Source organism: Paramisgurnus dabryanus, chromosome 6 (genome assembly GCF_030506205.2).
Source record: "Paramisgurnus dabryanus chromosome 6, PD_genome_1.1, whole genome shotgun sequence".
NCBI lineage: Eukaryota > Metazoa > Chordata > Actinopteri > Cypriniformes > Cobitidae > Paramisgurnus > Paramisgurnus dabryanus.
In genome coordinates this window covers 23,945,258-23,970,230 of record NC_133342.1, presented here as the reverse complement: position 1 = coordinate 23,970,230, position 24,973 = coordinate 23,945,258, and the positions used below count along the sequence as shown (strand labels likewise).

Sequence of the window (24,973 nt, the reverse complement as noted above, 5' to 3'; positions counted from 1 at the left end):
AAATCTTTGCATGTGCAGCATTTGCTGAGAGACACCCTAAATTATAAAATAAATTTAAAGTGATAGTTCACCCAAAATCCATTCACTCACCTTCAAGTTTTTACAAACCTTTATTCATTTCTTCGTTCCGCTTAACAAGCAATGTTTGTAACCCAACTGTGTTTGAGCACCATTGACTTCCATAGTTTTTTTCCTTTTATGGAAGTCAATGGTGCTCCTGTTTCCTGCTTCAGCAAAACAAAGAAATGTATACAGGTTTAGAACAACTTAAGGTAAAAGTTGACCAAATCTTCAGTTTTTGGTGAACTTTACCTTTATCACATTTCAGCTAAATCAAGAAGTAAGACTGAGACAATAAAGGCTTGTATTAAATTTTTTTGTAAACTTTTAAAGCTCAAAGTCAGTTGCTGCTTTAAAGCAATGAGGTGGGGTTTCAAGGCATCAGCTGTATTGTTAGCATCATTGCCTTATACTTCCAATGCAAACAGACTAAATCAAGAGCTTGTTGAAGGCTATTAACCCACTGACAAAAAAAGAAAAATACTTGCATATTCCACAGTATACAAATACATATTTGGAAATAGCTGAAAGTAAAATAAAACAGTGTAGTTTTAGTTGCAGGTTATAATTGGTGAAGTAAAAGTAACATGTTTGGTAGATGCTAGTATTATCTGAAAAGAAAATGTCGACTCTAAATTTATTTACACATGAACGTTAGGATTAAATGTGGTTATAATAAGCAATTCCTAAACGTGAATGGGTTCTCTAGCACTCAACTGCACCGTAGCAACTAGGGCCATGGGTCCAAAACAAACATTATGTTTTGCCGTTTTGTAGAGTTTTTTAGTTTAAGCATGTTGTTATGTGCTACAGTTTAATCTGCAACCCTCAAAGAACTAAAATTCAGAAAATGTTTAATTTACAATAGAAAATATAGTTACATATGATCAACGTTATAATAAAGTACACAATTCAGTCTGTGTAATAAAACAACATCCCAACCTGTTTTTCACAGTAAAATAAACCCAAACTTATGATTTTCTTAATAAAAAATCATTAATGTGTCATTCAGGACACATCAACAGCATTAAAGAAAACTCTCATTTGGTGCCACACATACAGAAGGCGGATAAATAGCCCTTTTGATTTGTGTGCTTATGTGGGAGAGAGACCGGGGTCTTTTTAGTGTGCATCAGTATATGGGTTATCTATGGGTACTGTTAGGCTTAGGATATTGAATGAAATGAAGGACAGTGTCAAAACGCAGACTAAAGCCGTCATTGGTGAAATTAATTATCCATAATGGTTTATACTCTTTAAAGTGTTCAAATTCAAAGGGTTTTGATAGAAACAGCCAATAAGGAATAAACTCCAGATTAACTCCTGAGTTATGCTTATTAAGCTATCGTTAAAGGGACACTCACTTTTTTCGAAACTATGCTCATTTTCCAGCTCCCCTAGAGTTAAACATTTGATTTTAACCGTTTTGGAATCCGTTCAGCTGATCTCCAGGGCTTGGCTCTACCACTTTTAGCATAGCTTAGCACAATCCATTAAATCTGATTAGACCATTAGCATCGCATCTAAAAAAATATCCAAAGAGTTTTGATATTTTTCCTATTTAAAACTTGACTCTTCTTTAGTTACATCGTGTACTAAGACCGACAGAAAATTAAAAGTTGTGATTTCTAGGCAGATATGGCTAGGAACTATACTCTCATTCTGGCGTAATAATCAAGAACTTTGCTGCCACAATGATATTACGCAGCAGCCGAAAATAGTCCCCTTAGTATCTTTCAATAGCAGGGGACTATTTTAGGGCACTGCGTAATATTAATGCGCCTCCTGCAGCCATGTTACGGCAGCAAAGTCCTTGATTATTACGCCAGAATGAGAGTATAGTTCCTAGCCATATCTGCCTAGAAAATCACAACTTTTAATTTTCCGTTGGTCTTAGTACACTATGTACAGAAGAGTCAAGTTTTAAATAGGAAAAATAACGAAACTCTTTGGTTATTGTTTGGTCAAATCAAATTCTATGGATTGTGCTAAGCTATGCTAAAAGTGCTAGAGCCAGAGATCAGCTGAATGGATTCCAAAACAGTAAAAATCGGTTTAAAAAACGGTTTAACTCTAGGGGAGCTTGAAAATGAGCATATTTTTAAGTAGAGTGTCCCTTAAATGTAATATTTAGAAATTATTGTTAGTCTAAGATGCATAACTGCAATTTTTTTTAGGATAGGGTCCTGAAAGTGTTCCTGCTCAGCAACACTATGTTTTTGTATATGCGCACAGTAGTTTATGTAACTGAAGTGTTAGTGTTTAACACTCAATCTTCTCACGATTTAGTTACATTCATAAAGAAAAAAGCAACTTAAAGTTCATCATTGCAACGGCTGAAGAACTAATAATGCACATCTAAATATCGGAATAAATATAATTGTAGTTTGCTAAGGTGTGCTAAGAAATGTTCTTGTTTGATATGTCAGACCTTTGACATCATTTAGTGACCATCTCTAAGTTGTTATTATTTTGGTAATGCATATCTGATATTCTGCCCTTTCAAACCCATTGGAAAAAACAACAAAAAGAAAGAGAGACCGCTTAATGTGTGAATTTGTGATGATCTCCAGCAGTTTTGGCTGGATATATGAAACCTGATGTATTTTTGAAGCAGTGGAAGAGTATTGGGAAGTAAGCATTATAGTGCAGAATGACTATGTCATTATAAAATGCAACATCTTTCCCGAATTCTCTTTGCCAAACTTTTCCTTGTCTTCTTTCCATTTTTCTCTTTGCCATCTTCCATTTTTCTGGCTCTGATCTCACGCATGAGATCAAAAAACACCTGGAGAGATTATGAAGTTTATTGAGTGTGACACTTGATGAATAGAAAAATGAAATCGATTCTGTTTATAAAATACCGTGTGCATAATGGTCGCCACACTAGTTTTTAGTAAGGCCTACCTTATCCACGTTGGCACGGGTTTTGGCAGAAGTCTCGACGTAGCTGACTGCCCATTGATCTGCTCTGGCTTTCGCCTCCTCCACACCAACTTGTCGTCGGTCCTCCAAGTCTGACTTATTTCCCACCAGCAGGAAAGGTACGTTTTCCTCCTCCTTCACACGAAGAATCTGCTCTCTGAAGTTTGCAAAATATACACTTCAGCATTGCTTCGGTCTTTATGCTGTTTCTGTTAGCTACATGCACACTTTGTGGCCAGGCTTATGAAATGTACTTGCACCAGCATTATCTTCTAATTTATGCAAGTCTCTCTACCTGAAATCAGCAGTAGCAGCAAAGGATTCAGACTCTGTGATTGAGAAAACACAGAGAAATCCCTCTCCACTACGGAAGTAATTGTCTCGAATGGCAGCGTAATCCTCCTGCCCGGCTGTATCAAGGATGTCGATTTGGACCTCCTCTCCATCCAGAACCACCTTTTTTCTGTAGCTGTCAGCTTTTGTGGGCTCATAGTCCTCCACAAACTTGATAGAAATAAGTTACAGCAGAATTAGGATTTTTGGTTAATGTCGTTTTTGACATGTAAAATTATAAGTCTTACCTCATCGTACATAAACTGCAGCGTTAATGCAGACTTGCCCACACCTCCGCTTCCCACCATTATCACTTTGTGAAGGGCCAGGGTATTCCTGTTAGCAGCCATCGCATCAATCAATCAGAGAGATGGCAGTGCTGTGATGGAGGTAGATGGGTATTAAGGAAACCCTGGAAGGGAGTCTATAAAGAAAAAAGCAATCACTTCTTATAAAGCTTCCTTAGTAATTTTAACAATTTAACAGTACAGTTGTATTAACTATGTTGTTTCGTAATAGGAAACGCAGTTACTATTTCAATGCTAGAAACTTCAAATTGGTTTGATAAAAACTAGTGCTGGGCAAAGATTAATCGCATACAAAATAAAAGTAATTTTTTGCATAATATATAAGTGTGTGCTATGTGTAATTATTATGTATATATAAATACACACACATTCATGTATGTAGTTAAGAAACATTTACATGTGTATATATATTTATATATTCTATATAATGTATAAATAAAAATGTATATATAAATAAATAAAAAATTGAAATGAATACATGTATGTGTGTGTGGTTAAATATACATAATAATTATACACACATATATTATGCAAAAAAAAAACCACTTTTACTTTGTATGCGATTAATCTTTGTCTAGCACAAAAAAGTAATTTGTTTATTAAAAAAGTGCATTTCTTAATTCTACTACTAATACAACATTCTATTACTTTCAATTACTTTTCCAGTTACTTTTATATACCACTTTTCACAGTTGTTTATTTGTTCCAAAGCAGCTATACATTAACTAAAAACAAGAGAAAACAGAAAAATCATAGGACAGCAAAGTAATCACCGGAGAAATGTATATGTAACATATATGTTACATAGTTCTAAGTTAAGCTAATGTCAGCTGACTCCCAAGAGATTGAAGAAAACTCCTAGGAGAAAAACCCTGTGGGGGAAAAAACCCTTGGGAGAAAAAAAACCTTAAAAGAAATCCAGACATAGCTGATCCTATAGAGGATATACTATATATTGAGTACTATATTATTCAAAAAATGTTTGAATTAAGAGTTTTGATAATTTAAAAGTTTAAAGTAGCAGTTTGTTGTCGCTGGGCAGACTTAGGCGGTCCAGTAGAAAAAAATTATTTACTAAAAGATTTATTAAGAATTAAAAAATTTTGAAATAAAGGGAAGTGGTCTGTGTTACCCCCCCACAGACAATATTACATTAATTCTTAAACCCTACTATATACTTTATGAAAAGTCATATACTTATTTTCTGAATAGTACTGTGAAATTACCACTCCGATTACAGTTTTTTTTTTTCTAAAAAATTTTAACTGCTAATGTTTTGTATTTTGTAATATTTTATAATGTAATAATACCACATAAAAGCACTATAAAAAAAAATTCAATTAAATTTATTTCATGAAGTTAAGCTATCAGTCACAGGACACAATTTTGGATTGGTTACTTTTTAGAAAAGTTAACATTTTGAAAATTTATTTCTCTCTTATAATTAGTTATACAATATATTGCAGAGGCCGATATATCGGTCGATATTTGATTTTGTTGTTATTATTATCGGCATTGGCCGACAAATCTTTTTAGTCGGACAATAAATTTTTCCATTATTATAAATTTTTATGTTTGTAATAAAAAAAAGTCTGACATACCGTTAAATGACCAATCACTATTCACTTTTTAACATGACGTCATGTTGTGTTACACACTCAAACATTACCGTGAGATGTCAGATCCACATTATTTATGTCTTGTAAATATGTTTTAAGTACTTTAAAAGGGTATATTTATAAATGTCATGCATAACACGTTTTTTTTTTGTTTCACCAATTTTTAGTTTGTCTCTTATTTACCGTAATAAGATTTGTGTTATATCACCCATACAGCTTTCTTAATATCGGCATCATTCATAAAAAAAAAACATATCGGCCGACCACTACTTATGATCGCAAGATTTTGTTTTATCCACACAGGAACAACGAACATTCATTCAAAGTGTCATTTGTCAAATAGCTCCATTCTTCAGGTAAGTCAAACACATGTTTGGGTCAGTATTTAGGAATAACTAGCTTTCTCCTATTCTCATCAATTACTCTGACCATAATGATAACAACATACTTCATTCTCTCTCCTGAGACTAGACTAAAACAATGGGTCTTTTCATAAGGGAGGGTGTAGAACTCATCTACTCCCTTCCTAACTGACACTGACATCATCACTCACTGAACTGAAACAATGCAGCTCAAACTCCTCAAAGGATTGAAAATAGTCAATTTCATTTATGTATATTCTTTATCTTCAATAAAACTTTGAAGCACTTATAAAGGTGTTGCAATCAAACTGCTATAGCATCGCTAAGGTTGTGGGTTCAATTACCAGGGAACACATATGACATATACTTACATACACTTAAAAATGTATAGCTTGAATCCAATGTAAATCACTTTGGATTAAAGCGTCTGCAAAATTCACAAAGGTATAATGCGGGCAGTCACGACACAATATTATAGAAATTACTACTGTTGACTCAGGTGTAAATAGTAGACTGCTAACAGCTGCGGTCAGATGTTTCAAGTTTACTTTGTGCAGTTTGATTTGTGGTGTACAGAGAGGGTGTGGTTAATGTTAAACTGTCAACAATGGCAGTATCTTTAATTTCTTTCACATAAAGTCGTCACATTTATAAGCTTGCTGTCACGTAAAGTGAAAGAAATAGGAGTGGAAAATTCAAATGATCTGCTGAATAATGGAGCATCACATTTCTCTATAGGTGCCTCAGTAGTCTTTTGTTTGTAGCCTGACCTGTTTCAATAAGAGAGGGCATTACAGATTCCACAGGAGTGGCATAACAAATATTTTCACTTTTAAGCTGATATATAAACATTTAATTATTGTACTGATGCATTGTGTTAAGGTAGGTCATAATGCTGACCTATGAATAAATCGCCTTATCTTCTAACTAAAGACAAAAAAGAAAAACATATGCCAGAACAAGCTGCAAGCTTCTGCTTATTTCGCAACAATTAAACCACAGAATACAGGACACCTGTTACGTTTCTGTCGTCATTCATATTAAACACGAGATGTGTAAATTCATTAAAACCCGAGTATACGGCCACACAAGAGTGAATTATGTGGCTTGAGTTTCATCATTCATACGCATAACATGATAAGAGTCATTGAGAAAGTGCTCACTTCGTAGTGTCCTAATAACGTTAACTGCTGTTCAGCTAACCAGCTAACTCAATTATTGCGAAACGACACGAGCGAGTTGCTTCTGGAGATGTCGAGCAGATCTCGAGACTGGAATGTTTTTCTTTCATATTTAAAGAGAGACGCTAAATCCATCTTCCGTGTTCATAAGCAAGGGATGGTTCAGTTTTAGCACTCCAAAGCTAACAGGGTAGTCATAACCTTTTATGTTAAGAATCAATTACGTCGGATAACAAATAGATTACAAATTAAATCAGCGAATGATAACGTTAGGTAACAAAACGAGTTGTGGATTAAATATGTGCAAAGCATACTTACCAAATACGCACTGATGTGTTGGACGTCTTGTTAGCTTTGCTGCTACAGGCAGATTTGTTTTGCCTCAGTGCATGACTCAGAAGGGAGCAGCACTGTACTGTCACAGCCTGGGCTTGCGATTCACAAAGTTTACTTCAGTTATGAGAAAATATGATAATGTACCGAAACGCAAAATCTAACGCTATTCTACTAAATGGTTCAATATACCTATGTTGTACAAGGTTTTGCTCCCAACTAAAACAGTTGACGATATCGTTTCGTGAGCTACAATTTTATTTCTTGCAACCTTATAATATTACGAGGTTTACAGTATTGTATGTACAGTATACACCTAGCGTGCTAGATGCCTAGCATGTTTCACCTCAAGAAAACTGTACGGTCGCCTTTCTGACACGACTAGAGCTGTCCGTGATTATTACACGTTTTCAATATTTTAGAGAAAGATCAATATGTTCAACTGTCAAGTGTTGTATGTTATCATTCAAAACTGCAGAACGAAATGTACCCTGTGGGAAAATGTGTACTACTAAAATACATCTTATTTAAGACCACCTTTTTATGTACTTAATATACAAAAATTGTCTTTAATACTTTATAAGATAAACTTAAATAAGTGTAGCCTGCTCAGCTGTGCTATTTTGAGACACAATTTATTTTATACACTAAAATTCTATTTAAGTATTCCTTTATTACTTGTATTTAGTGTACTTCTATTAAGTGTACTGAAGTAGTATTTCTAGGGGTGGTTTTCCAGACAGGGATTACCTTAAACCAGGACTAGGCCTTAGCTTAATCAGAAAATATAGCTAATTTTAACAAACATGCCTTACTAAAAACTAGGGCTGGGCATATATTAATCTAGATTAATCTCATACAAAATAAAATACATTTTTTGCATAATATATGAGTTTGTGCTGTGTGTAAATATTATGCATACATATATATACATTTAAGAAATGTTTTATTTATATATGATTTTTTATTTATATATAATATAGAATATATAAAAATATAAATATATATGCACATGTAAATGTTTCTTAAATACATACATGAATGTGTGTGTATTTATATATACATAATAATTACACACAGCACAAACTCATATGTTATGCAAAAAATTACTTTTATTTTGTATGAGATTAATCTATGCCCAGCCCTACTAAAAAGATTACTTGTGTGCATTTTGAGGCAAAAGAAAGGGCACTGATGTGTTTTAAAATATGTCAGTGCAAATTGTTTTTAGTTTGGACAGCTCTTACATTTATTTTAGTCTAGGACTAGTCTAATTCCTGTCCGGGAAACTGCCCCGTAGTGTTTATTTTTTAGACTTTTATTTAGCACACACACACAAAAAAACTATGTACTACAAATGTACCAGCTAGTATTGTACAATCTATACTTTATTTTTTTTTACCTGGGTAGCGCTTTTCTCTATTTAAATTACTAGTGATCGACCGACATGGGTTTTTTTTATGGACGATACCGATATTAGGAAAGCTGTATGACTGATATAACACAAATGTTATTACAGTAAATAAGAGACAAAAAGAAAATTGGTAAAACTAAAAAAACATTTGTTATGCTTACATTTATAAATATACCCTTTTAAAGTACTTAAAACATATTTACAAGACAGATAATTAATGTGGATCTGACATCTCACAGTACTGTTTGAATAAGTGTGTTAAACTACTAGTGTGGTGTTGTGTATTACCCATGCCAGCCAGACAGTTATTTAATACAAAATGTGATTGTGAAAGTCATAATAAAGACATATTAGGACATAACAAGAAACTTTCTCATTAATTTAAGTCATTATTGTGAGAGAGGTTCTCAAAATAATGAGACACTAATCTATGATAATGACTTCTCATTTTTATGAATTGTAGAATTACATTATTCAACACATTCTATAATTTTATTTTTCAGATAATAACCATCCTAAAATTTTATCATATCACTGATGACACACAGAGACAATCCCAATGTGATAAAGGACTTTATTTTTGCTCATATGCTTTTATTTTTTGTAAAATATATTTGATAATCAACTTGAACTGAAAGTATAATTGAGCCAGGCTAATGGTTTGGGAAATAAACTAAATTGAACAGAAAAAAGTCAAGGTCTTTAAAAAGAAATCATATCCCTTTTGTTTAAACAATGGTTTTTGACATTTTCATATTTGGTTAATTTAACATCTGTGCTGCTTTGCATTGAAGTGCTGCAATCGAGGCACTGAGCTTTACATAAAGTCACCAAAAATTGCTAAGTGTCTGTATCTGCAACCAGCTGTGCAATATATTAGCAGTAATACAGTAGTGCTCCTTGTATGTGGTTTAAGCACAAAAGTCAAAAGCTTACAGATGATTACTTTTGTCTTTCAGGCGTTATCCTCTCATATTGGTGTTGCTCTCCATTCTTTTCCTTCAGTGAGTGCACGGGGTTGGTGGATGAACACACTGTATCGCACACCCTGGTTAGCAGCTGCACGAACAAATCCGCTATTTGCAGTCATAGTGACAGCCCGCATTGTGTCTCCTGTCCCAAAGATCATCAATGATCTACAGTTTACTTTTGAGCTAGTAACTAGGCGCTTGGTGCGTTCAGATGGCTGGTCTGGAACCACCTCGAGTCTGGCTAGCAGCTCCTCAGCTCTGGCTTTTTCCCCTGGGCCTCCTAACGTATCCAGGATGACACGGAAGTCCTTAACGGCAGAATGACAAGCAAACAACTCTTTACCCTTCATGAACTCCTCCAGCTTGGGCAGGACTTTCTCTTGCCGTTCTTGTGCGGCTTGCTCGGTCAACACCACCTCTTTAAAAGTAAAGTGACAATTACCATGGCTGAGCGAGGACACATAGGTGATCAGAGTAGTGATGTCAAGGTTGACCCTGTTGCACACGTCAACCTTCACTTCAGTAGGAAAGGCGAGGCTGGCCACAATAGTGTCTCTGTCAACACAAGTGTGCATGAGGTCTGTATCATCACTGTCATCTTCTTCATCATCATCATACTTCTCTTCTTCTTCTTCCGCAACATCATTTTCTTGCTCGTGGTCTTCTTCAACACAACCATGTTTGTCATCGTTTTCATCCTCCTCATCTTCTTCTTCCTCATCCTCCTCTTCACCTCCAATTATTGTATTAACAGCAACAATGTCACCTCTCACAGATATACCCATCTCTTTAAGCTTATCAGCCATAGGACTGGACACTCCATTGTAAAATGCAAATATTATATGTGGGTTGCTGTACTGTACAGGCTGTTGCTGACTGGCCTCAAGAAAATCTTCTGCTTGCCGGATGACACTTTTATCTCCATACTGCCCACGCCCTTGCCAGATGTTGTGTAAAGCCTCTGCCTTGCGCCCAATTGCTTTGACCCAGGTGTGTCCGCCATTTGCCACCACATCAACCACCAAGGTCTGCTTTTGGCCATCAGGTCCCTCATAAGCAAACACATGCAGCACACTCACCACTTTTTCTAGATTTTCTGCCGACTCGACGATGGCCTTCAGGTGAGTAAGGTTGGTACTTTGCAAGTGGGACTCCTTGATCACTACCTTGCCAGCCTCGACTTTTTGAAGGAACTTCAGCTCAGCCCGAAGCTTACTGCACAGTTTAGCACGTCCTTCGACCTCATGGCCTTGCCGACTACAAATCTCATCCACTTGTACTAGCAGCTCCTTGGCTACTCTGATCCTGTCCTGCAGCGTAGTATAAGTGGCCATTGCTGTTGAACATTATTCCTATTGAAAGAAAAACAAAAAGTTCAGAAAGGACCAAAGTGTTCTACATGTATATGTTAACAGCTGGGATAAAATCTATATAGAATTCTAAAGGCTCAGTGCAGATAAAATCAATGCTCAATGCTAGGATAATAAATAGGCTAATAAGGCTGTAAGTAAAGCCCTTTCAATTTTAAAATATATAAAGGCAACATGCAAGGACATTTAAAACAACTACGTTAAATCACTCAGACGAGCATTACAAAAGTACAAAGATAATCAAGGTGTTGCTCTAATGTAGCACAATACAATAACACATACATAAACTCTTTATTTTTACGCTCTTATGGTAACACTGCCCAGTTTTACAAACTGCTGCTAGATCACATTATATGAAAACTACAAGACACTAAATACGTGTACATGCCTGCTAGCTTGGTTAAAGTTAAAGCTACGTACCAGACACACTTTGTTCTGCTTGCTTAGAAAGGCTAAAACAGCCTAAGTTACAACTTAGCCAAAGAAAAGTGACATTATTAATACATTTCGATGTAAACTTACAGCTTTTATAGATTCATCGCGTCTCTTCTGCTTTTAGTCGACGTTACTACAACCACAGAGTCAAAGAAAGTAGCGCTGTCATGATGTTAATGCGTGGCTATGGCGCCATCTAGCTTGGAGGTTATGAATTGCATGCGTTTTTCACTTCATGAAAAAACAGTAAGCAGCAAATTATTGTTCAGTTTCACACTCACACATGACAAAATACTGTAGTATACTTATGTATTTACTATAATAAATTTGTAGTATATTATAGGAACACGTTGTTAGTGTAAAAAATTCTGTAAAATTAACTATAGTGAATAAATAAAGTAAGTACTGTAGTATATTGTGGTCAGGTTCAAAACACTATAGTGTCTAGGCTTACTATGATAAAGTTTACTGAATTGATATTTGAATTAAACTGAATTGTCTGTGAAGAACCATTTTTCCTCTTAAACCAATAAAGCATTGTTTATTTTCCTAAAGATTTCCTAAAAGTTTTTCCTGGGTGTTTTTTTCCACACACAGCTGACAGGTTTGCCCATGCATTGCATGCATTTCTTACTGTATGTAAAATCACCATTACTCACTGTGGCTTTACAAGTATTGCATTACAGTAGAGAAAAGAGGGAGGGTGCAGACGCTTCAAGTGTACGCATGGTAACACTCAAAATCATGCACGAGCGAATGAGTGGTCCTGACGCAACAAGTAGGCTATCTGATTTCCAGTCTCTCCTTTTGGATGACTACGCGCTGTCTAGAGAAAAAAGAGCTTTAAACGCAAAGAAAATACACACCCAGCATTTCTTTTCCGAAGCATAGCGGCTTTTAATCTTTCTTTCGTGCAACAGCGTTGAGTTTTGATCGATTGCATAATAGTTGCTCCGACTTTTTACCGTTATTTCCACTTTTCTAAACGTATAAAGGTGAAAGAGGATCGAGCTGCATGTGAATAGCGTTTCTCATCACATATTTTCTTGAGTTGTACGTGTTTTACGCATATGGATACTTTTAGGGTGCGCAGACGGTAGATTATGAATACCACAGGATGGGTGCGAACAATGGGAAACAGAGCGGGAGTGAAGGTAAGTGCCAAAATCAAACTCTCAGACACAACGCTGCTTTTCCACTGTTAAATCTCACTGTACAGCAGCCATAGTTGTGTCAACGTCACTATTCCCCTTTATTCTTGTGGATAACAGTAGCCTAGCAGTTAACTCCTATACAAACCGTATATTAGGCAATACTTAAAGATTTCTGTCACAGCATGCAAGTACCCATTATGGCCAGTAAAAGACTTTGTGCTGTTTCTGGCATTCGGCCATAATAATTATTGTGCATATGCATTAGGAATTTAAATACAATAGGTTTGTAAATGTTAAAATAATCACAATATTATTTCTCCCCATGCTTGAACTGAAAAATATACTGGTGCCTAAAGAGTTACCTGTATAGAAATATAGCCTACTGGAAAATTAGGATGTCATCTTTTTGCTTAGAATAGACCAAGCACAATTTTGAAGGCATGTGACATTGTTCATTGAATGTGGTATTCATATTTTAACAAATCCAGCTTTAGGCATGTATCCAAAAAATGTATTGTATATTTTGTGTCTATACATTTACAAAACAGATTTATGAAAACTAAAGGGTTTAAGTTTGGAACCAATAAGATGCAGCTATATGCCAACATCAGAGCTGGATTCACTTTAAAGTAACCATCAAAGTGTGTTACTTTAAAATTATGGACCTAACACATATCATCTTAGTGAATTCATGCATTATTTCCAGCATATTCAACATGGTTGCGGTAGTTAGAGGTTAGGGCAGAGAGTGTTCATTTAAATGTGTATGCTGAAACACACCTACCAGTGGTCAATTTTGAATGATCATAAGTGTTCATGCAAAAGATTTCACTCTTACACATTGTGTTCCTGGCTGTGTGAGAGACTTGTGGTCTCTTAAAGAACACCAGATTTCTGGAAGGTCGTGGTTTGGCCTGCCCTCAGGACTGGCACTCAGTGAGCAAACCAAAAACGTTCTGCATGCAGCTTAGACAGTCTCCTCAATTTCCATATTTGACCTATCAACATCCATTACAGTGTTTGTGTCTTACCATTGAGGCCTTTAGAAGGTGGATTTTGTTTACTGGTAGCTCAGTAAATCGATTATGTCTGTTGCTGAGGTTGCATTTAGGTTGCATTTAGACATACAGAGGTATTGCATTTAAATGCATTCTATAAACTTACCAATGTCAGTCTACCGTATTGCATTCAAATGCACCACATAAAAGAAATCAAATGTAATGTAAAACCCAACAATAAAAATAGGCAGCTTATATTGTATATAAAGTAATTTGAGTGCCTCAAATACATGCACACATATATTGTTTATTTTAGTGTCACTTAGAATGTCTCTGAAAGTACTTATGAAAGTATAGTTCTCAGCATTTTTATGTAGGAATTGCAACAAAGTAAACTGTAACAGAGGTAAAATTGTTCAAAAGACCATGTTTTTCCAGATCTTTTCCATAAAATCAGGATCGATGTGCTGAATATACCAAATAATTTTTATTAATCCAAGTAAATTGGATTTTAAATTTATCAAAATAAATTAAAAAAAAATTTTTTAATAAAAAAAAGGCAAATATCATGCATTTTTTTTATCTTAGTCTCTTAGTTTCTTCACTTTAAAAACTACTTTGCTGCCTTAAACTTTTTTGTTAAATCAACTCAGATTTACAAGTCATGTCAACTTACTATTATTTATCTTGACAAGAGATGAGTTGTTACAACTTATAAAATTAAGTTGGCATTTTCCAACTATACTTTATAAGTTATAACAACTCACCTGTAGTTATAACAACTCATCTCTAGTCAACATAAAAAATTGTAAGTTGAAATTACTTGTAAATCTGAGTTGATTCATCACACTGTAAAACAGTTAACTTAACTCAAACCATTTAAGTAAACCTGTTGCATCAGACCATTTAAGTTTTAAAACACATACATTTAAGTACTGTGAACTTGAGTCACTTGAGTCATGTTCAATTATGCACTTATATTTAAGTAGTGTGAACTTAAATATAAGTGCATAACTGCATATGACTCAATTTGTTTAAGTTCACATTACTCAAATGTATGTGTTTTAAAACTAATGCAACCGGTTTACTTAAATGGTTTGAGTTGAGCACACAATTTTAAGGCAGCAAAGTATTTTTTACAGTGTTGGAGTTCTGTTAGAGTTTTTATTGGGTTACTTTAACGTTTTCATGTTGTTGTGATACTGTATTCAATCAATCAAATACAAATTTGTCGCTTTGTTTTTGCTAAACTTTACACAATTGCATGCAGTTGTTTCTCTTCATAATGGTAAAAGCCTTGCTGGGTTTAAATGTTGGTGGAATTTAAGCCAATGGTAGAATTCCATCAATATAATATTTGTTCAAGCAATAAATCTCATCAGCACTAAAGCACATTGTTCAGAGACAATAAACAATTGGGCTTGTGATGTAATCAGGCGTCCCATTCAAGGTCAGTGTCTGTGAAAATTCCCCTCTGGCTCGCTGATTTAACTGATCATTTCAAAGGACTTGGCCTGAAATTTACATAGTGATATCACTGTAAGACTATTTAGTGGAAAACAGGTTTGTTTACAGAGCAAAACACATTTTTTGCTCAGCATGTGGAAACTCCCTGTGTCAGACCATAAATGGTAAAATTAAAGCTTATGTGAACTCTAGTGTTTGCGCTTTCATGGAGCCTGTAAACATGCCTCACATGTGACCTGATGATCTGAAAACCCATTAAAACAGAGGTGCTTAGAAAACATTCACATCAATGCACACCAGTGTCATTTAGGGTTACTACAGTATTTTGCTGTTTCTTATTTCAAACCACTTTTGTAGACTGAGAAATAAAACAAACGTCCAAATAACTTCACCATTGCAAAAAAGTATTGGCTTATTTTTATACTGACACATCGGCCCTGGCTGACCCATGTTTGGCATTTCTGTGTGCTTTTGTTTCTCAGAATGGCTCATCAACTTTCATAATTGGTTTATTTTCAATTTAGCAGGGTCTGTGATGTGATTTGTCAAGAGTCTCAGCTTTCAGTTTTTCCTTGTCCTTGCCATTGGGGAGGATCTGTGGGAGGCACTTGGTTTGTTATTCTAAATTTGTGATGGACACAAAAAGAATGTGTGGCATTTATTGTAAGATTTGGTGAAAGCTGTGAAATAAATACTCAAAAATCATCAAATTAAAGCAATGGCCAAATGCGTAAATGTAAAGAAATGTAAATGTCAAAGTTATACAGTATGGGTTAGTTTTATAATCCTCATCAAAACACAGTCAGTTGCATTTAGCATTGTTGTTTGCTTTTCTGTAATTTAGAGTCCAAGTTAAGAAAGACAGCTGTCTCAAATAACCTTTTTTTTTGCCCTCTCTAATGTTGTGTTCACAACAGACGCGGTAGAGGCAGCAAGCGCGAGTGATTTACATATTACGTCAATGCAAAAGCGCACAATTTCTTTGCCGCAGAAAATGGCGAGATGAAAAATCTGAACTTTGCCGGATAATTGTGTCGCGTTAACCAATCAGGAATTTGCTCTAGTAGTAACGTGATTACAAGAAGCGAGCATAGTCGCAGAAAACCCTCCCATGATGCGAATTTCCGTGCAAATGTCTCGAATGACAGGAACTTCACACGTGGCTTTCACGTGCTAATGAAGCGAGTAAACTCAAAATGTTCAAACGTCTAACTACGTGCTAATAGCGCGTTTTTGCCACATTTACTGCGTCTGGTGTGAACGCACAATAACAGAAAGCAATTTTGATTTGCATCTCTCTCTCTCTCTCTCTCTCTCTCTCTCTCTCTCTCTCTCTCTCTCTCTTTCTCTCTCTCTCTCCAATTCGAATATTTGTGTTGTTTTATTGTTCTGATGTGTCCTGAGCTGTTCTTTGTGATTTTAGGGAAAGGCAGTTCCAGTATTTCCTCCGACCTGAGTTCAAGTACAGATCAGACATCGACCAAAGCTCCTAAGAATGCGGCTACCAGTGAAGGTAGGGCATATGGTCCTCATTAAGCATCACCACTTAGCTTTTCATTGTTTATGTTTGTTTCTTTGGACAGTTTTGGTGGATGTTTGTTCTTTTATTTAGATAATAGAAGCTTTAAAATGAATTGGTCACCATGAACATTGCTAAAGTCTTTTTCACTCTCTGTCTCATTTCACAATCTTTTCTCCTCTCGGAAGAGAAAATCTGGTCCAGATCCACAGTGGTGTTGAGAGTGTGCCTTCAGGGAAGAAACTGTGTGTGTGTGTGTGTGTGTGTGTGTGTGTGTGTGTGTGTGTGTGTGTGTGTGTGTGTGTGTGTTAGGGTGAATTGTGTAAATGTGGGGAAAAATAAAATGACAAATGCTGGGGATTTTGTGAGGAAGCCCTGTTTTCTCAGGCTTGTAAACATTTGGCTGCTGTTTTCTCTATGGACTTTCTCAAGGTGACTATTTAATTAAGACAGCTTTTCATTTATTCTTGGTATTACTTGTCACAGAGCATTACATTACATTTATGCATTTGGCAGATGATTTTATCTAAAGCAGCTTATGGTGCATAACAAGCTATACAGTTTATCAGTATGTGTGCTCCCTGGGATCGAACCCATGACCTTTTGTTCCCTTTGACGCAATGGGTTGAGCTACAAGAACAAGAGCAATACTCTTACTAACACTAAGGGATCTACCTCAACTCCAACTCCTGCGGTGAAGGCATTTCAGAGCCAACCTGCGGTGTATGTGTGTGGTTGCGGCCTGCAATATATCCAGCAGATCTCTTCTCTGTCTGTCCGCAGTAATGTCAGAGTTGTGCTCTGAATGACTGCCTCTGTGGCTTTGATTTACACCAGCTCCTCCTTAACACGGCAGAGGAGAAGAGGTGCACTTAAGCTCATGGAGCCATTGCACCCCATAGATTACATTATGCTGCTGTTTGTCTATTTTGGCCCTGCAAACATCAGAGGTGCCTCAAACTTTACATTAGCGGTACAGTCAGTTTCTTAGCTTTACAGTATATTTAATAAACTTTCAAGTGCCTGTTTATGTGCCACTGGCAGATAAACGGCTCTCTTAAACACTCAGACTAGGCTGTTCTATCCGCGCAGCTAACATTGTTTGGATGAACAAGCAGTCCTAAATTCCCACTATTGGTATGCGTGAGATATTGACACGCTGGACCACAAAAAAAACAGCACATGGTTTTTATAAATGTCAGTCCTCAAAGACTAAACTGCACCTAAAATGTCATCATTTGTAGCCACATTTGCTTCGCTCTGCATCTCATCCACCTGTTTGTTTGCTATGTTAACTCCTTCAATTTGCACTGGCAGTTTTAAATGTTGTCAGTTTTGATAGTTTTTGGTGACATTTCATTACATAGGTCTTTTCAGTGGCCTTAAAAAACTAATAGACAGGATGATGTTTGAGGTTTTTTGCACAGGAATTTAGCAGCGAGCCGACTTAAAGATGTTTTTGCATATTTAACTGGGATAGGACATTAGCATAGGGTCCACATGTTTCCTAGGGCTTTCTATGAAATGCATTGTTGACCAAACTTAGATTAACTTGATAGGCATTGTCCGTTTATTTAAACCTCTTAAACATAAACCAAAATCATGTTATCAAGACAGTTTAAATGTCCCTGTTGAACTCTGCTGTTGGTTTTTTCAAGAGTCTCTATTTTCTGCAGAAGTGCACCACTTTGGCATTTATGGGGAGCCTTTTTGATTGAGTAATTGGGTATGCTCCTCTTTGTTTGCCACAGACACTCATTTGCTCCATGGTGACTCATCTAACCTTAACCAGTATCAAATAGAGTTTTGAAGCTGCCACTGCTGGTAGTTTGAGGAGAAGTGGGCAGTACAACATCAGAGCTGTCAGATAGCATTGTTCTGAAAGAGAGGCCTTTCCTACCAGCACTTCCTCTGTGATAACCTTAAAGGAGCCAGGTTGCTTTAGCTTGTCATGTGTTTTTATACCAGAGAAGAAGCATGTCAGATTGAAGTTTTTAGTGTTATGAAGGGATTTTGTATTTTAGAAAATATGATATGTTAAAGGGACACTTCACCCATTTGCATTAAGCTTTGTTAGAACCCCAGTAGGGCTGAACGATACATCGAATTTTCATCGTCATCGCGATATGAACTCACCCGATGAACACATCGCAACAGACAGCCTTGACGCGATGAATGAAGGGAAAACGGTAAGCGCATGTAATAAACGTTTGACCTATCCCGTTTAGTCCTGAAGACATGGTTTGCACGTTCATGCTATTAGGCCAATCAGGGGAACCCCCAAGTCAGTTACACTCAGATTGATTTGTGAGGTGTCAGTTGCGACGCTGTGCCTGTTAGCAAAAACGATGGCGGAGGAAGGAGAGAAGAGTGAGGAAAATGTGTTGTCAGACGAAGACCTTGTGGTGAAAAGGAACAGCACTTCAGCTATATCATGGAATTATTTTGGATTTAGGAGAGATGACGCCGCAAACACAGGTACTGTGGAAGCGGTGATTCACATATTGCATCTATTGCGCGCTCAAGTTCATTATTTCAAATGTAGGCGCGCAGTATGTGCCCTCTGGAAGCACTGCGGTAGCGACTCGCACGCGGTGCGATGTGCTTGTTTTTTCCAGGCTGTTCAAAAACATTTTAACTTTTCAGAATGACACAAGCGCAGCGTGCAGATCATGTGACAATAACCTACTTGTCTAGCGTTTTCCACGGTTTTTAGGCGCGACATGTGAATGGCCCCTAAAACATGAAAAAATATAAAATATTTATCGCAACTCACATCGTCATCGCATCATTAAACAATGTCACCGCACATTGCAACTTTTTCTCACATCGTGCAGCCTTAAACCCCAGTCATGTTTTTGAATGGTCATGCATCATTTCCTCAGTTGCCGCTGAGACAGGAGAAATAAGATTTCAGTGTTGCACTTCCTTCTTTCAATGATGTAAAAATCATCATTTTGCATCATTGAAAGAAGGAAGTCCAATAGCTTTATTGAGGGGGTGAGACTACAAACACGCCTTAATTGATGGCGATTCTCTTGCATGTACAGTATTTCTCTGTATTCAGATACTGCGTTCACGTATTACAACAATCCAGATGTTATGTCAGTTAAACTTGCTTACTGTACACTCACGCAGTGTAAAACCAAACCCTGTTCATTCACCAATCAGACCCGGTCGTTTCTCTCCATTCTTCTTCTCATTTGCGGCGTTTGGCTGTCACTCGTGTGACGTGGAACAAAGCGGCAAACCTAAACGCAGCGATTTACTTGATGGATTTGGAGCGTCAATTTTTTAAACAAATGAGAGGAAAATCGTGCGCCATTGCGGAAAATCCTGTTGGCGACGGAGAGAGTGACGATGCAACAATATTGGTTCCGAAAAAAGGCAAGGAAATAAGTTACCTCTGGCCGTTTTTTTGTTGTTGAAAATATGAAAATCGTTTGAGAGAATCAATTCCCATGGAGATCTCAATTCCCATGGAGAAAAATCGTGATTCACATTTTAGCACGAATCGTGCAGCCCTAGCACCAAATTCTAAATGTATGTTGCATTTCGACTACAAATATGACACACTTTCAATAAAGATTAATGTTTCTATGGGTAAAATGCTCTTTTAAACCTTTATCAAACTAGTTCTCTAAAGCTTTTTGTAGAGCATATTTGACATCAGCAGCCCTTTTAATGGTCTTTAGATGTTGTTTGGCTAATGCCATTCCAAGCATTATTGAATGTTTAAAGTCAGCAGTACAAATGTACACTTTTTAAAGCCGATCAGGTTATATAACTGAAATGTAACACTTGACCCAGAATGATTCAAACATAACACCCAAAATTTACCTCATGGGCTGTTTATTGTTATTAGATATTCGTTTATCACACTGTAGGTATACATCGTTTACATGGATACCTTGGATACCAAAAAGAGATTGGATAAAGTACCTACTCATCGACTGTTAAAACAGTACGTTCTATATTGTATGAATATGTACAGTATGAATGTATTCGGACATACTATATCCGCCATGTTGAAATATCATGTGACATACGCCGTCAACAAGAAGTTAGTCATTAACTGGAATGACGTTAAACTAGCACAACTTAAGGGACAGCTGTTGAATATATATATTTGCATTTAAATAGAGCTCCGTTACTGCTTTCGGGCATTTTTAAATAAAACAACGCCACTTCCTCTTCTTCTTCGTTGGATACCTCCTCTCCCTGGGGCTCCCGGGATAGCAAAGTGTCCATCGAATGAACACTTCGGGATCTTGCTGGAAGTAGTAGGTCATCCTGGTACTTTTTGCCTGCTGTTTTTGAAATACTATGAATTTGGACATACTACTCACCTCACCTACCGCTTTTCACCTACTATATAGTATGGAAGTAGGCGGTTTCAGACGCAACCTAGGACAGAGGGGATCAATAAAGCTCTGTCCCAGTATTGCCAGATGTACAATAATTATTGAATTTATACCATAATTTTAACTTCTGTACGATCAATAATGAAAAAAAACATAATGTACGATAATTTCCACATTTTGTGACACTTTAAATGGTTGTAGCAGTATAGGGCTTCTATACTAATTGGCCATCTGTTGATCCTATGTCTACCATCATAATTGTGAGTATAATGCAAATGCGTGTTACGCATGTCTTCTTGGTTTTAGCTAGAATGGATACATCTATGGCCTAAATCTCGCAAGATGTTGGGTTTTAGGTTAGTTTTGTGGTTGGATTAGAATAAAAACAGCGTTCATTCTGCGAGATTTTGTAATTTCGGCAGTTGCTGTTTACCTTCTTGCCACAACTCCATCTCTTCTTACGTTATATCTTTTCGGCCAATCATCGTTGAGAATGGTACGTTTTTTTTCAGTTGCTGGGAAAATCTAAAGGCTATCAAAAGTTGTTTGTCTAGATAAAATAGCTGTATTCTGCACATTTTCTTCCAAAAACCATAATTTTGAGGTTCTAGTATGATCCTTGGACATTTTCAATCTTGCAACACCGTCTGAGCGCGTGAAACAGAGCACTGTGCAGTCTCCGTGCACCTTCCAAACCATGCACGGACACATATGCAGTAAAAATTATTTCTCATACAAATGATTACTTTGCCAGAGTGTTGGGGCAGCAATAATTCACATCATTATCAGGCCATTCACAAATTAAGCATAAAAAAGTGGCAAAACGTCTGTAGGCATGTGTTGACCCTCACCATGCGTTAACAAATATTTTTTCTTTTAACTGATAATATTAATCCGTCATAAATTCTTACATTTGTTTAACGGTTAACTGGTCAATATAATTGCATATGTGAATAAATAAGGCAATAATTTCATCTAGTAGTATCACAATACCACACTGATAAATTAATCTGTACACAAAAAGTAAAAACAGTACAGTAAGTTATTCAAATATTCATTTATTCATTTTGTTGATGCTGTGTGTTTTATTTTAAGTTTATTGCCAGGCCAACCGAGGGCATGGACAAAAGCAAATCTGGATTGATTTTATCAGATGTAATTAGCCTAGCAGGCTTATAGTCCTGCTGGAAGTAATCATTAGCTAGTTACATCTTTAAGAAACATGTGTTCTCTGTTTTAATCTATAAGCTGTAAACTACATCTCTTCAAGATGAACCCAAGTAGCTTTAGTTTTCACAAGACTGCCCAATTCTTAGTATTCTTGGATGATACTCATGATTGGCTATGGCTACGCTGATTTATCAAAAAAAAGTTTGTTTTAAATTATATGTCAAGGTTATTCCAAAACAGGGCACATTCAGCTGTTTTTAATTAAATGACCTTATGGGAACATAGACCTCTTACATTTGAAATTTTCACTGTGAAGTTCTCTTATTTTCCTAGTTTGTTAACTTATTAACTAGGGCAGATGTTATACATCACATCAAATCTTTCATTCTTCAGTTCGAACCTTGAAATTAGCGTTTGAAACAGTCATCCAGCCCATTGATTCCTCTGCTCTTTTGATTCTCCCTAGACAACACGCTTATGCTCTTTCTAAACTTGAAATAGTATAATTCCCGTATGAGAGGCAGAGAAAGTATAACCGTACGTCAGGGCAGAGGAATTCACTCTGCCTCACTATGGATCTGAGGGGAGTTCAGGCTCACTCCCCAAAGGAGGACCGGCCTTTATTAGATTAGAAAATGGTTCTATATGTTAGAAAATGGACAGCTTAAGACATTTATTACCTTCATATTCATATATCAGTCTTTTTTGAAGAAATGCTTTGTGCTGTGGTTCAGCAGTGCCCTGTTAAATGCATATTAGCAGGCTCAGCTCCAAACTGTTTGGGGCCAGGGTAGGGTGGTCCATTTGTATCACAGCCTGTGAGAGCCCTGACCACAACTAGCAAATCCACGTTTTTTTGTTTACTCTGGTAATACTATGCTACCTCCTACATCGTTGTTAGGGATAAATGTACAGCTAGCATGAGAATCATCACATTATGCAGTAAGCCATTGTTTTTCAAGTTGGATTTTTAATAAAAGAGTGGGTCATTGTGGAGTTTAACAGCTATTGGCTCACTTGCACCCTGCAGTGCCTTTCTTGCTAACAGTGATAGAATATAAAGGCACACTTTGTATGTTGCCGTGGTTCCTCTAAGTCGTCTTTTCATGCAGAAATCTGATCTGAGCGTCTGGAGCGTGCTGGAGAAAGAGAAGTCAGGGTTGAGTTGAAGTTCATTGTGAGAGATACTTTTCCATGTTTAGGAGGTGGCTCTGGGTCACAAACACACCCATACTTGCATGCATATCTAAACATCTCCCTAATGCAGTTGCTTATGCTGGTGGTTATAGTCAATGTACACAATGATTGCTATTAATGATAATACTGTATCCTTCTCTTATGAAGTACTGCTTGATGCGAACTACTCTATACTAAACAGCATAATCTGAATCTGAAAGATTTATACCTGAATGCCTACATAGACCCTAGTTAAGAGATTAGACCCTGGAGGAAGACTGTAAAAAAGGGGACCACCACAAATAGCTATAGGAGGCACAAATCATTATTTGGTCAGCTAATGCTATTAAATAAATTGTCTAATTATGAACTCTTTATAACTACATTTATTTGTTAAATATGTGATGGATTGTATGGCTATTTGGGCAAAGGAATAAAAAGATTCGACATGTTTTCTTTCTGCATTCCTTGCAAGGCAGCTTTATTGCGCTGAGGACAGGGCTTATGTCAAAATCTGCACCCTGCTGTGAATGGATTTGGTGAAGAGCTGTCCTGCATTATCTATGAAGGGTTGTGGTACTTTTAGAAATGCACTGAAAGAGTAGCTTTTTGTTCTAATGTTGTAGATAATACAACAAAATATTGCATTTAGGGGTAATGTACAACATTAAATTGATATTAAAGATTTTTTAAGGCACTGATACTGAGGTACTGATTTAAGGTATACTGAGGTTTTAAAGAGTCAAGGTTTCAAACCCACTAAAAATTTCTTTGAAACCATTTCCAAAGTATGTGCTCAAAATTAATTAAATTATTAAGGGGCGGTTTCCTGGACAGGGCTTATCCTAGTCCTGGACTAAAGTGCATGTTTGAGACTAAAGTGCATGTTTGAGCTGCCTTAATTAAAAAAAAAAAATCTTACAGTTACATATCTTAACATATATCAGTGGCATTGTTTTGTCTCAAGATGCACACCAGTATTGTTTTTGTAAGATATGCTTGTAAAAACTACTTAAATTTCCTAAAATTCTTTGCTAAAACTAGGGCTGAACGATACATCGAATTTTCATCGTCATCGCGATATGAACTCACGCGATGAACACATTGCAACAGACAGCCTTGACGCGATGAATGAAGGGAAAATGGTAAGCACATGTAATAAACGTTTGACCTATCACGTTTAGTCCTGAAGACGTCCCAAACCGCATACTTCCGTAGGCGAAAAGCACCACTTCTCGTACTCTTTGCATACTATATAGTATGGAAGTAGGCAATTTGGGACGCACGGATGGTTTGCGCGTTCATGCTATTAGGCCAATCAGGGGAACCCCCAAGTCAGCTACGCTCAGATTGATTTGTGAGGTGTCAGTTGCGACGCTGTGCCTGTTAGCAAAAATGATGGCGAGGAAGGAGAGAAGAGTGAGGAAAATGTGTTGTCAGACGAAGACCTTGTGGTGAAAAGGAACAGCACTTCAGCTGGAATTATTTTGGATTTAGGAGAGATGACGCCGCAAACACAGGTACTGTGGAAGCGGTGATTCACATATTGCGTCTATTGTGCGCTCAAGTTCATTATTTCAAATGTATGTGCGCTCTGGAAGCGCTGTGGTCGCGACTCGCACGCGAACATTAAACAATGTCATTGCACATCGCACCTTTTCCTTACATCGTGCAGCCCTACAAAAAACGTTATTTTGTGTATTTTGTATAATACAATGTGTTCACGTGTTTATGGTTAAAAAACACATTATTTTCCACATACCGTAAATTTTTGTACCTCCAGATTTCACTCTCTTCCTAAAAAAGCGTGGATT

General features: G+C 36.7%; 3 protein-coding genes across 4 annotated transcripts in view; 1 reads left to right on the top strand and 2 right to left on the bottom strand.

Moving 5' to 3' along the window:
• Positions 1–2,112: 2,112 nt before the first annotated feature.
• Positions 2,113–7,286, bottom strand: ralab (v-ral simian leukemia viral oncogene homolog Ab (ras related)). Its single transcript, XM_065276215.2, has 5 exons — positions 7,107–7,286; positions 3,567–3,742; positions 3,281–3,489; positions 2,968–3,142; positions 2,113–2,848 (listed from the first exon to the last, which is right to left on the bottom strand). The coding sequence occupies exons 2-5, from the start codon at positions 3,666–3,668 to the stop codon at positions 2,726–2,728; spliced, it is 609 nt and encodes a 202-aa protein (XP_065132287.1). The 5' UTR covers positions 3,669–3,742; positions 7,107–7,286; the 3' UTR covers positions 2,113–2,725.
• Positions 7,287–9,091: 1,805 nt separating this feature from the next.
• Positions 9,092–11,488, bottom strand: c6h7orf25 (chromosome 6 C7orf25 homolog). Of its 2 annotated transcripts, none has more exons than XM_065276213.1 (2): positions 11,399–11,488; positions 9,092–10,858 (listed from the first exon to the last, which is right to left on the bottom strand). In XM_065276213.1, exon 2 carries the CDS (start codon positions 10,838–10,840, stop codon positions 9,506–9,508), a length of 1,335 nt encoding a protein of 444 aa, XP_065132285.1. In that variant the 5' UTR covers positions 10,841–10,858; positions 11,399–11,488; the 3' UTR covers positions 9,092–9,505. The 2 variants fall into 2 exon arrangements, with proteins under 2 accessions (XP_065132285.1, XP_065132286.1); XM_065276214.1 differs by having other exon boundaries at positions 11,297–11,442.
• Positions 11,489–12,052: 564 nt separating this feature from the next.
• The window catches only part of fbxl7 (F-box and leucine-rich repeat protein 7), a 34,779-nt gene continuing 21,858 nt past the window's right edge, over positions 12,053–24,973 (top strand). The window contains exons 1-2 of the mRNA XM_065276212.2: positions 12,053–12,465; positions 16,354–16,443. Of these exons, the coding sequence (XP_065132284.1) occupies positions 12,429–12,465; positions 16,354–16,443 (127 nt within the window). The 5' untranslated portion in view covers positions 12,053–12,428. The remainder of the gene's footprint in view (positions 12,466–16,353; positions 16,444–24,973) is intronic.